The sequence below is a fragment of the Ursus americanus genome, chromosome 21 (assembly GCF_024610735.1).
Source record: "Ursus americanus isolate L20-20 chromosome 21, mUrsAme1.1.p, whole genome shotgun sequence".
Classification (NCBI taxonomy): domain Eukaryota; kingdom Metazoa; phylum Chordata; class Mammalia; order Carnivora; family Ursidae; genus Ursus; species Ursus americanus.
The window spans coordinates 26,850,472-26,863,137 of record NC_142147.1 but is presented as its reverse complement, the minus strand read 5'-3'; the positions used below and the strand labels follow the sequence as shown (position 1 = coordinate 26,863,137).

Here is a 12,666-nt window from a genome sequence, read left to right as displayed (position 1 = left end):
AGAGAGAGCAAGCAGGGGGAGCGGCAGGCAGAGGGAGAGGGAGAAGCAGGCTCACTGAGCAGGGAGCCCGATGTGCCTATGCGGGGCTCAATTCCAGGATCTTGTGATCATGACCGGCAGTCAAGTCCAAGGCAAACACGTAACAACTGAGCCACCCAGGCACCCGAGGAAGCCTTCTTTTAAATTCTAAGTCTGTGGACTTAATGTCCATGATAATGATACTTTTTAAAACAATTTGAACCGTGTAACTATTACTCATTAAAAACTTCTTAAAAATAAGTGATAAGATCTGTCACCAGGAAAATAACAAACCTTAAATCCAGCTCCAATTACTGTCTAGAAATATATTTTCTTTTTATCCTTAAAAAAATTTTTTTTAAGATTTTATTTCTTGGGGCGCCTGTGTGACTCAGTTGGTTAAGTGTCTGACTTTGGCTCAGGTCATGATCCCAGGGTCCTGTGATGAGCTCCACTTTGGGCTTCCTGCTGAGCAGCGAGTCTGCCTCTCCCTCTGCCCCTCCCCCTGTTCATGCTCTCCACACTCTGGCTCTCTCTCTCTCAAATAAATAAAATCTTCAAAAAAAAATATTTTATTTATTTATGTGACAGAGAGAAAGAGCAAAGTAGGGATAGCAGCAGAGGGAAAGGGAGAAGCAGGCTCTCTGCTGAGCAGGAAGCCTGATGTGGGGCTTGATCCCAGGACCCAGAGATTATGACCTGAGCCCAACGCAGATGCTTAACCGACTGAGCCACCCAGGCACCTCCTAGAAATATATTTTCTTTGTTAAAGCTGGAAGGAAGAATATCTTGGGTATACAATGATATGCAAATTAGCACCTTGTGGGTGCCTGGCTGGCTCAGTCGGTGGAGCATGGGACTCTTGATCTCAGGATTGTGAGTTCAAGCCCCATGTTGGGTGTACAGATTACTTAAAAATAAAATGTTTAAAAAAATTGTCACCTTACTACTATTAATGTTTTACACTATGTGTAAAACAGTTATTCTATCTCTCAATAGTTGTTTATGTTAGGAAGTCACCCAAAGTGATCCAGATTCATCCTAACCCTTAAAGAACCCTTAACCTTAAACCCTTAAAAAAACCCTCAGAATAATATTTTAGTATGGCACTGGGAACCATAGTCTTTTCATACAAAGTGAGCCTTTATTATAAAGGGAGAAAGCTGAGGGTTGCCACCGGTCTGTATGAGCCTTAGTGTGAATTACGAAGTGGAATTCATTTCTCTAGATATTTTTTAAAAGATTTTATTCATTTATTTATTTATTTAGAGAGCATAAGTGGGGGGAGGGGCAGAGGGAGAGGGAGAGAGAGAATCCCAAGAAGATTCCCCACTGAGCATGGAGCCCAACTGGGGCTCAATCCCAGGACCCTGAGATCATGACCTGAGCCAAAATCAAGAGTTGGCTACTTAACTGACTGAGCCACCCAGGCGCCCCTCTCTAGATATTTAACATCTAACAACTAGAAAATCATCCTAATGTTCTTACTCTGTTGGACCAAAATACTTTACTGTCACCTACAAGAACATTTTTTAATAAGAAATATCTTAAAATTTTGATGAGATGGCATTCCCTAGGGTTGTGCAGTACACAACCTGGCCATCTGTACTGAGCTGCCCTGATTGGGTTATGTCAAACAGTTAAGCATTCCCCCAAGCAGCAGCACAGCAGCTAATAGGCCGCAAGTATCAGTACTGCAGCTCTTAGCGTGGCTCGCCACACTTCCATAGAGTCAGCTGTTAAGGAGACAATTCAAGCCAAATAGATTCAGACAGTTTCTTAGCTACACAGATGTAAGGTCACTATTGGGTCAGTTCCTCATGTCCCTAGTCCCACAGGATGACGCCAAATCAGAGGGGACCAGATGACAGGTGCCATGGGCACTTGGTTCTGTCACTGAGGAGACAACTCCAAACTCAAGCCACACAGTTTTATAACCTGCAACCATATCCTTCAGGGGATTGAAAGGCCTGTGCTTGCTTGAGATGAAGGAAGGTAATGAGAAATGGCCGATGGCAATCTCCCTCAAGATAGGAGAGGTGGGTGAACAATGGCCTTGAGGTAGTTCCTCCCAAGTCAGTTTATCTCCCTTAGTTTAGGAAGGAATCACAGAGTATTCAACCAAAATTTGGTCAGACTGTGGCTACGCTTTGCCTAAGTGGCCTGTGTGGAGACATGCATGTCACCAAGGTGGCAGGGTAGAGCTATTCCTCCTAGTCAATGAAATATGCCTACGTTCAGGAATTTTTGCAGCTCACTGGACAACAAAGACCAGGAGGGAGGAAGTAAAGAGCCTAAAATAAGTAGAACTTATTGACACACTGACTGCAAGGGACGGGAATTGATTTAGAGAAGGATTTATGGAGTTGGTTGCCAGAAGTTTCCAGAACTATACGTTGCTTCTTGCTGGGGGTCAGGGAAGAAATGGCTTTGGCAAGAAAGGGGATGGAAGGCAGACACCAAGACAGAACCCCAACATAGCCCTTCTGTTTGTTCCTTAAAGGTCTTCCACTTCCACTTTGGCACGATGATACTGCCCAAAAAAATGAGGCCACTGCTGTTTCTGGTTTCCCAGATGGCCATCTTTGCTCTATTCTTCCATCTGTATGGCCACAACTTCAACTCCCTACCCACGAAGGAGGAGCCCAAGCCCATGCATGTGCTGGTCCTGTCTTCCTGGCGCTCTGGCTCTTCTTTTGTGGGACAGCTTTTTGGGCAGCACCCGGATGTCTTCTACCTGATGGAGCCCGCCTGGCACATCTGGATGACCTTCACGCAGAGCACTGCCTGGAGGCTGCACATGGCAGTGAGGGACCTGATCCGTGCCATTTTTCTGTGTGACATGAGTGTCTTTGATGCCTACATGAAACCCGGTCCTCGAAGACAGTCCAGCCTCTTCCAGTGGGAGAACAGCCGGGCCCTGTGTTCACCACCTGCCTGCAACATCTTCTCCCGGGATATGATCATACCGCAGGCTCACTGCAAGCTTCTGTGCTATCAACAGCCCTTTGAGGTGGTAGAGAAGGCCTGTCGCTCCTACAGCCATGTGGTACTCAAGGAGGTGCGCTTCTTCAACCTGCAGGTGCTCTACCCACTGCTGAGAGACCCTTCCCTCAATCTGCACATTGTGCACCTGGTGCGGGACCCCCGGGCGGTGTTTCGTTCCCGAGAACGCACCACAGGGGATCTCATGATTGATAGCCGCATTGTGATGGGGCAGCATGGGGAGAAACTCAAGGAGGAGGAACAGCCTTACTATGTGATGCAGGTCATCTGCCAAAGCCAGCTGCAGATCTATAAGGCTGTGCAGTCCTTGCCCAAAGCCCTGAGGCAACGCTACATGCTCATACGCTATGAGGACCTGGTCCGGGACCCCATTGCTCAGACTGCCCAAATGTATAAATATGTGGGACTGAAATTCTTGCCCCAGCTCCAGACCTGGGTGTACAACATCACTCGAGGCAAGGGCATGGGTAATCACGCCTTCCACACTAATGCCAGGAATGCCCTCAACGTCTCCCAGGCCTGGCGCTGGACCTTGCCTTACGAAAAGGTTTCTCGACTTCAAAAAGTCTGCAATGATACCATGACTTTGCTGGGCTACCACCTTGTCAGATCTGAGCAAGAGCAGAAAAACCTGTCACTGGATCTTCTGTCTACATGGACTCCCTCCAAGTAAGTCCATCAAGAGGGTGGAAGGAGCTCTGTTCCCGGTTGGCACCAGCCTTGGCCACATTAACTGAAAGCTTCCGAGCCTTAATTACATCTCTGTTGGTGTACATGTGAGCATGAGTTGTGCCCACACATGCTCAGGCTGAGAAAATTTCATGTCTCTACTCATGCATAGAAGAGATTCAGCAGGATATTCCACCACTGAAAAAGGAGTACTGCCTTTCTTCCTTCTTGGCCTTCCTATCCGTGTATACCTCAAAGACATTGTGGCCTGGGGTCCTGTTTGGCACCACACAGTATCAGTGGAGTAAATCCATAAACTTCTCTGTCCACATTGCCCAGTGGGAAAGGGAAGAAACAGGAAAACTAGGGAAATAGGTCTTCCGCCAAAGAGCGCACCAGCACATTCCACAGGGATACGAACTCTGAGCCCATGGAACTCCTGGTGGATTCAAAAAGGCAACAGAGAACAGGATTGGATGCTTATGGTGAGCTTGGCCGTCACAGCTATTACTTATCACAAAAACAAAATAAGATCTCTGCACAACAGAGCAAGCTCTTAAATTCATGGGGGCGGCTAGGCCTGATGCGGACATCATTTCCCCTCAGTATTTTCCTGTCACACAGAAGATTTTTGACTTGTGAAGCTGCCATCCATTAACACTAAAATTCCAAATAGGATTCTGTTAGGAGTTTCCCCTGTTATGCTTTCTAATTACTTAGTAGTAGATGCTAATTCTTATAGGATCCTAACCTGATGGCATAAGGATCTTTAAAGATTTTTTAATACTTTTACTATTATCTATTACCCACACATAAAAAAAATTGCTAAGACAATATTTGGTGTTAGATGATGAACTGAGTCTACACTGATCAATACTGACCATCACATTGTGCTCTTAAGAATCTGTAGGCAACTAACAACTAAGCCCTTTCTTTCTTGTGTGAGGTGTGAGTTGTGATAATATTGTATATATCACCCTAGGGTCCGGGCAAAGGGTTCTTTTAATGTGATCCTCGGCCAGAGGACCTCAGGTCTAGTAGAGCTGGCGCTGTTCAGCTCTTCTGGGTCGCCTCTCCACATGATAGAGGTTGTTGCTTCCAGTCTTTGCAGCACTCCCTGGGTCTAGTGAAGTATCAGAATCCACTGTTAGAAATTTATTTTGCCATGCCCCACCTCAGATCTGCTGGAATTGGAATCTGCCACCATGGGAGCTGGGATTCTGCATGTTGATCAAGCAATCCTGGTGATCCTTTCCTGGCCAGCCTGGCAATACCACACCCTCCACCAGGGAGCAGCACCTTTTGCCTTTTCAGCACATGCCAGGTATCCACGCTGCTGACTCTTGACACTGGTGCTGTCCTTGGGTTGGAAGGAATAGGAAGAAGGTCTATATGTGTCTGGAACTTCAGGGACCTTTGAGTCCTGACTTGCTTAATACTTCACTTTGTCCAAACCTGAAAGATACCATCACTTCATTTTCCCTTTTGTTCCAACTCCCACTTTGGATGAGGGTCTCACCTCAGAAAGTACCCCGATGGCAGATGGGAATTCTCAAGCTTGAGTCTGCCAAGGAGCTCTTGGTCTCTGGTACTACCTGAGGTTCATGAGTAGCTACCTTTGCCAGCTGGCTCCAGCAAAGTTCATTTATTTGTGGCTCTAAAGGAGTGAATTTATTCTAACATATAAACCTAAGCCACTCTAGACACACCTCAAGAGCCTAGCTAGGATCTCCTGAGCAAATGCTTCTTGCCTCTACAAACCTTCCAAAACTGTGAAGAGTTTCCCCAATATTGAAAATAAGGCCAGGGCAGTAGGTGATGGTGCAAAGAGAGTGAAGAAGACCAGTGGGTGGACAGACAGTGATAAACTCAATCAGCTCTGATTTCCCCTTTGAAATTCCAGCCTCCCCCTGAGTTTTCTTAATGTTAGCAACTTCCTTAGGAACCATCTCTGCGGCATGCTGGAGTACAGAGCTGCTTGCTTCTCCTTCTCCAAAGGAGTCGTTATGTGCTCATGAGCGCATGGGCTCTGGAACCATGCTGCGTGGGTGACACTACTATTACCAGCTGGGTGACCTCCGGCAAGTCCCTTAACATCTCCATGTCTCCATTCCCTCAACTGTAGGGTGGGTAGATTAATGGTGGCACTGACTTCTTGGAGTTACTGGGAAGGCTGATGAGTTAATAAATAGAACATGTGTAGCAAGCATCTGGCACGTAAGCAAGCACTCATTAAGTGATAGCTGTGACTATGTTGGTAACATGACTGGTTTTAGCTCTCAAGGACCGTCTTCCATCATTTCTGGTAACATCCTCATTAAGGTGATGCTCAACAGCAGATCACAAGCCCTTCTGGCATTTCTGATCAAACTGATACAATCAGATTTATAGCTGTCTGATATTCTATTTTATCTACATCAGTTGTTCTTAACCCAAGGTGATTTTGTTCCCCAGGGGACATTGGTCAATGTCTAGAGACATTTTTGGTTGTCACCACCAGTGGAGTGCGTGTTACTGGCACCCACTGGGGAGCGGCCTGGATTGCTGCTAAACCTCAGACAAGGTACAGGAAAGCCCCCACCCCCCAGCCCCACCAAAAATTCTCTGGTCCAAAATGTCACTAGCATAGCTGTTAAGAAACCCTACTCTGCATTCATCAGATGCTGAATACATGCAGGATGAAGAGCAGATGATTCCGAAAGATTTCTCTTCTCTCCTCATTCAGTCGCATTCAGTCTTACTCAAACAGTACACCCCCTGGCCAAGCATCCTGACTGGGGAGATGTCACAATGTCCTAGGGCTCTTCTGGCACCCACTCAAGTCATCTCGAAGGGAGTAAGTAGTACAGCAGACATTACAGAAATACAGAGCAGCATCACAGGGGTCTGATGAGAGGAAGTGAGCAAAGCCAGGCTTCCTGGGACCAGTCATGCACTGGCCATAATTGGTCTTGGCTTACATCCACCCTAATTCAGTCAGCTGTGGCCAGAAGAGCTTAACAGGGGCAAAACATAGTCATTTAGGGCCTTGGGGAAGATGGACGGGACAAATGAAGCTAAAAGCAGACACTGTGCTAGACGAACGAGCTAACATGTCTGGGAACAAAAGTCACTCATGAATGTCAAAACATTCCACAGGCACGACAGGATTTAAACCATGGCTCCCTAGGGGCGCCTGGGTGGCTCAGTCGTTAAGTGTCTGCCTTCAGCTCAGGTCATCATCTCAGGGTCCTGGGATCGAGCCCCGCATCGGGGTCCCTGCTCAGCAGGAAACCTGCTTCTCCCTCTCCCACTCCCCCTGCTTGTGTTCCCTCTCTCGCTGCCTCTCTCTCTGTCAAATAAATAAATAAAATCTTTAAAAATAAATAAATAAACCATGGCTCCCCAATCTTTTTTCCGTTATCACCTCCCCCCTTCAGCAAGCCTATGGTAGGTATTTTTGTTCTAATCGCCCTCTATTATGAAATGTTAATACCACAAATATACTGCATATTTTTATGCAGTTTTAATGGCCCTCCAAAGGGCCATAAATCATTGTAATACCCACAAAACATTTTTCACCCCATTGGTGGCAACAGCGGTTCCACTGAGAATGCATGATCTAGACCACTGTCCCTAACACTTAGCTCCATCCCCAGCTCCTATTTTCCTCAACATGTCTTTTGTTGGCCCCCCAGACTATGTTCCTTGTACATTGCTCAACCATAATTAAATGTGATTATGCAAAATAATACACATGAGAGCAACTTGTACACTGTAAAGACCTACGAAAATGTTGATAATAATAATAATAATAATACAGGCAACTCTCATTGCCACCCTCCCTGCCAGCACTAATCTTAACTATTTGGGATGGCCGCTGGCCCTGCTTGCCTCGCCACATTTCAAGATGGCTTCTTGTGGTCCTGGAAGAACATACTGTTTGTTTTTTAAGTTTATGACAAGAATTGAGAACAAGTGGAACAGGCACATAGCATTGCTCTTCATAAAGAATGAGGTGTGTTTCAAAAAAGAAAGCTATTGTTCCAACCTAAATCAATACGGATTTAAGTGGTTTACAGATAATGTAAACATGGTGGAGGAGAGGGATAAAGGATCCTGCCTTTTAGGTAGGGGTGAGGTGAACTCCTGATTACGTGATGAAATGATGAGATAAACCTAACGGTGAGACTTGAACAGATGCAGTACGTGTACACACACACACACACACACACACACACAGCACAGCATTCTGGAAGCAAATAAGCTTGAAAAAGTTGACAAAACTACATTTAACCAGGTTTTCAAATGCAAGACCCTCAGAACTTTGAATATGTTCATGTGCATATTAAGAAAGGAAAAGAGCAGACAGTGGTTCTCCCAAACTTCTCTGACCAAGGAAGTTTTTTTTTTTTTACTCTCGATATACCTCTTAAAATCTGTCAAGAGAGGGGCGCCTGGGTGGCACAGCGGTTAAGCATCTGCCTTCGGCTCAGGGCGTGATCCCGGTGTTACAGGATCGAGCCCCACATCAGGCTCCTCCGCTAGGAGCCTGCTTCTTCCTCTCCCGCTCCCCCTGCTTGTGTTCCCTCTCTCGCTGGCTGTTTCTATCTCTGTCTAATAAATAAATAAAATCTTAAAAAAATAATAAAAATAAAAAATAAAAAAAAAATAAAATCTGTCAAGAGAATGTTTCGAGAAAGGCCAGTCTGAGAGATGCTGAGTGGTCGTCAGCAATCCTAACCCTGATGACCTCAACACTCTGGTTTCTTTTTGCCTCCTCCTGAGCCCAGGCCAGAAATGCTGAATGGAGGAGATTGTACGCAGGCAGTTAATTCACAGGGGCTTTATGATCGCCCACATCAATTTGTGGTTACTTCAACACCTACAACTCTTTCTCCCTTAGCATAAGAGCTTTCCCTAGTCAGCTTCCGGCCGCATACCTTCCCCTCCTCCCAGAGAAAAGAAAAGCCACCTGATACTGGACTTCTCCATTCCTCACTGCAAACGTCCGAAGCTCCCCTAGCATTCTGTCTTCCTCCTTATACTGTGTTAAAAGACAGAGACTGTTCTGTCTCCTGTTGAAGGCCAGCCTCCCCACTTTCAGAGCTTTGGATTCTATCCCCTCACCTTTTCAAGAACTGTATATTTTTAATATTCATTCCCTCTTGACTCAACTTCTCTTCAACTGAATCCTTCTCTTTGGCTTTTTAACTCAGTATATACTCCCATCCTGAAAAAAATTCTCTCTTGTTCCCATATCCTTATCCAACTACAGATCTTCCACTTACGATGAGGTTAAACCCATCCTAGGTCAAAAATATCATAAGTCAAAAATGCACGTAATACCTTTAACTGAACATCATAGCTTAGCCTCGCCTACCTTAAACATTCTCAGAACATTTACATTAGCCTACAGTTGGACAAAATCATCTCCCACAAAACCCATTTTGTAAAAAAACCCTGAATATCTCCTGTAACTCATTGAATACTGTATTGAAAGTGAAAAACTAAACAGCTGTATGCGTACAGAATGCTTGTCAGTGTATCAGCTCTTTACCCTCATGATGGTGTGGCTGACTGGGAGCTGCAGCTCGCCGCCCCGTCCAGGCCCATGACAGAACTGGACCACGTATCTATCACTGGAGTGGGAAAAGATAAAAATTCAAACTTTGATATATGGTTTCTACTGTATGCATATTGTTTTCACACCATCATAAAGTCAAAAATTGTTAGGCTGAATCGTTGGAAGTCGGGGACCATTTTTACTAGCCTCTCCTCACCTTACAGCCAAACTGCTCTTAAGAATTGTCCATAGTTATTAGCTTTTTATTTTCTCACCTTCTACTTCCTCTTCCACTCACTTCAATCTGGATTTTGCCCCCTTCTCTAAGCTGCTCTAGATAACAAAATTCCATGTTATTCATTCACTCAATGGACATTTCCCATTTCTCATTTCATCTGAACTCTCAGCAACAAATTTGATCAAGAACTTCCTCCTTCTTGAGACACTGTATCCTCGTTTTCCTCCTATTTCTCTAGCACTTCTCAATTTTTTGTAGAATTAGTCTCTTCTACCTACCTATTAGTAAAAGGCGAAAGATTTATACGATCTGAAGAGAAACCAAAGTATCTTCCACCTACCTATTAAATGTTGGAGTTACTTTAAGGCACAACATAGATCCTCTTCTTTTCCCACTCTATGCTTTCTCTCTAGACTATCTCATTTATGCCCACATAGTTTTTAAAAACCACCTATGTATAGATGATAGACACACACACACATATATATAAATATATATCTTTGACACATATTTTCTCTGAGCTCCAGATCTGTAAATCCACTCACTGATCAATGTCCCTTGAACATCTCAAAAGATACCTCAGACTCAGTATGTCCAAACATCACAGTCATGATTTTCCCCTCCTCCACCCTAGACCATGACAAACGTCTTCAACCCTTCTGGGTCTCTTCCCCACCTTTTCAACACGTTGCCAAAAAAAAAAAAAAATCACAAAACTGGACTTTGCTCTTGACTTCTCCCACCAATCAATCACCACCAACTGTCGATTCTACCTCATCAACATTTCTTAAGTTCATTTTCTTCCCTTTTCCTTGTGCCTCCAAATCCTCACACTGTTTTGTTCATGCCATCACCATCTCTCTCCTGAAGCACTGACTGGTCTTCCTGCCTCCAAGCTTACCACTTCAATACAATCTACATTGTATTGAAAATACAGAAACTCCAAATTTCTTAATACAGTTTAGATAGCCCTTCATGGTCTGGCTCCTTCCCTTGTCACTCCCTCTGAGGCTGTACTTTCCCACCATCTCAAATTAGTAGTTCTACCAATGTACCACATACATGTTTGGATCTTAGATCATTCTATCTCTTCTACCTAAAATATGCTATTCTGCCCAACCCTAACTTCTCTGGCTCATTTTTAAAATTCCTTCTCAACTAAAACATCTCCTCTGGGAGCTTTTCCCAGCTTGACCTTTAGACCTCTGTCCAGTGTCATTGTACTGGCTTTCTACTATCACAGCATTTATTACAATATAATAAAACCATCCAATGTATGTGTCTTTGAGCTCTTTGAAGGCAGAAACTATCTTGTTCACTGTGTTATAACCGATGCCTAGCACAGTTCCTGGCACTCATTAAATGTTTAATAAATGAAACCTTGATCTTTATTATATGTAAAGAGCTCATTCTTTATATAATACTTAGAAAAAACAACTAATCACAGAACTTTCTATTTTGAGAAACACAGTGACATGTTGAAAGATTCAGATAAGGGGCACCTGGGTGGCTCAGTCGGTTAAGTGTCTGCCATCAGCTTAGGTCACGATCCCAGGGTCCTGGGACTGAGCCCCATACTGGGCTCTCTGCTGTGGGGAACCTGCTTCTCCTTCTCCCTCTGCCTGCCACTCTGCCTACTTGTGCGCTCTCTCTCTCTGTCAAATACATTAAATCTTAAAAAAAATATATTCAGATAAGAAAAAACCAACATTTAAAAGTTTCCTGTTTGAAAGAAATAAGGGAAGTTGAATCTCAAAGCCAACAGCTCAGAAGTGCTAGGTCAAGTGGGGTGGCAGATGGGAGGTAGGGGATAAAGCAGAGATTCAGAAATTAACTTGACATGTATTTCTAATGGTGATATTACTGTGGCAGGAGGAGCTGCAAATTACGCTGGTTTCTGAAGAGCAGCATGTGTTCACACGGTGTAGCATATGAATGAATCAAGTGCCACCTGGAAGCATATGGTAAATACTTGCTTAGTGACTGCCCTCTAACTGGCTTTTAGCCAAATCTCCAAGAGAAAAATTTACCAATATTAAGCTAGATGGAATAATAAAAAAAGAAGACTAAAATTACTAAAATCGAAAAAATAAACTATGACAGAATGAAAAAAAAAGAAACGAAAAAGGGACACAATTATAGAAAATCAGAGACTTGAAAAATAGGTATCTATCCTAAACAATTTTATGATATGTGAAAATTTAGAGAAAATGGACATCTTAGTTTATTTAGGTGGGGAGGGGCAGAGGGAACAGGAGAGAAAGAACCTTAAGCAGGCTCCACGCCCAGCACAGAGAGAGCCCCACACAGGCTCTCAACCCTGGCATCATGACCTGGGCCAAAATCAAGAGTTGGACGCTTAAACTTCTGAGCCAGCCACCCAGTCGCTCTGAGAAAATGGATATTTTAAAGAAAGATGTAATTTATTAAACTGACTATGGAAGAAACAGAAAATATAAGTGGGCTTGTAACTTGTAACTATGAAAGAAATTGAATCAGTATCTTAAAATCTACCACCTATTGTGGTTTGATTTCTCGTGCAGCTTGACTTCTGAAAAAGAATAAATGCTAGATTACACTTGCATTACTATTTCCAATCAGTGGCAATTCAGTTCTTCATCAGAAACAAATAAATCGACATTCTGATATCTATCTATTTGAATAAGAAGCAAAAAATCCTAAGAGTCATGCTAACCCCTAGGCATGGCAGTTGAATCCCGATTGAGTCCCACAGGTGGTCATGGTTCCTTTTGTGTTTAAGTCTTACATCCTTTATTTAGGGGATTTCCTTAGAAAAAGAAAAAAAAAAAGTTCTTTCAAAGATTTTCCTGAAAGGGATGTGCAAATAAAAATTTAAGAAAATCAAGCTGAACATGTATCTAAAGAAAGTGGAAATGAATAAGAATATATCAAGACTTAAACCTTGTTACATTTAAATATGCTTCTTAAGAAAACCCGGAAATTTGTGAATTTTCCAAAAAAAAATTATGTATAGAAGGAAACACCTCGAAACTTTTAAACCTAAGCTCTCATAAAGCCGATTTATCAAAATCTCAATGAAAACTGAGGAGTCAATTAATATACATAAAAACAGTGATTCTTAAACTTAACTAATGGTTCACTGTAATTCCGTGTATGAATTAGAAATAACTAGAAAACTTATTATAATTTTACTATGTATTAAATTGAA

The 12,666-nt window shown here is 43.4% G+C and overlaps 1 protein-coding gene across 1 annotated transcript; it reads left to right on the top strand.

Moving 5' to 3' along the window:
* The first annotated feature begins 2,530 nt into the window (after positions 1 to 2,530).
* On the top strand, positions 2,531 to 4,674 carry CHST4 (carbohydrate sulfotransferase 4). Its single transcript, XM_045810236.2, has one exon. The coding sequence runs from the start codon at positions 2,546 to 2,548 to the stop codon at positions 3,695 to 3,697; it is 1,152 nt and encodes a 383-aa protein (XP_045666192.1). The 5' UTR covers positions 2,531 to 2,545; the 3' UTR covers positions 3,698 to 4,674.
* Positions 4,675 to 12,666: the final 7,992 nt, after the last annotated feature.

Bases quoted from the DNA above. Each gene is read 5' to 3' on its own strand.
- CHST4 (XM_045810236.2), top strand. From the start codon at position 2,546: ATGATACTGCCCAAAAAAATGAGGCCACTGCTGTTTCTGGTTTCCCAG.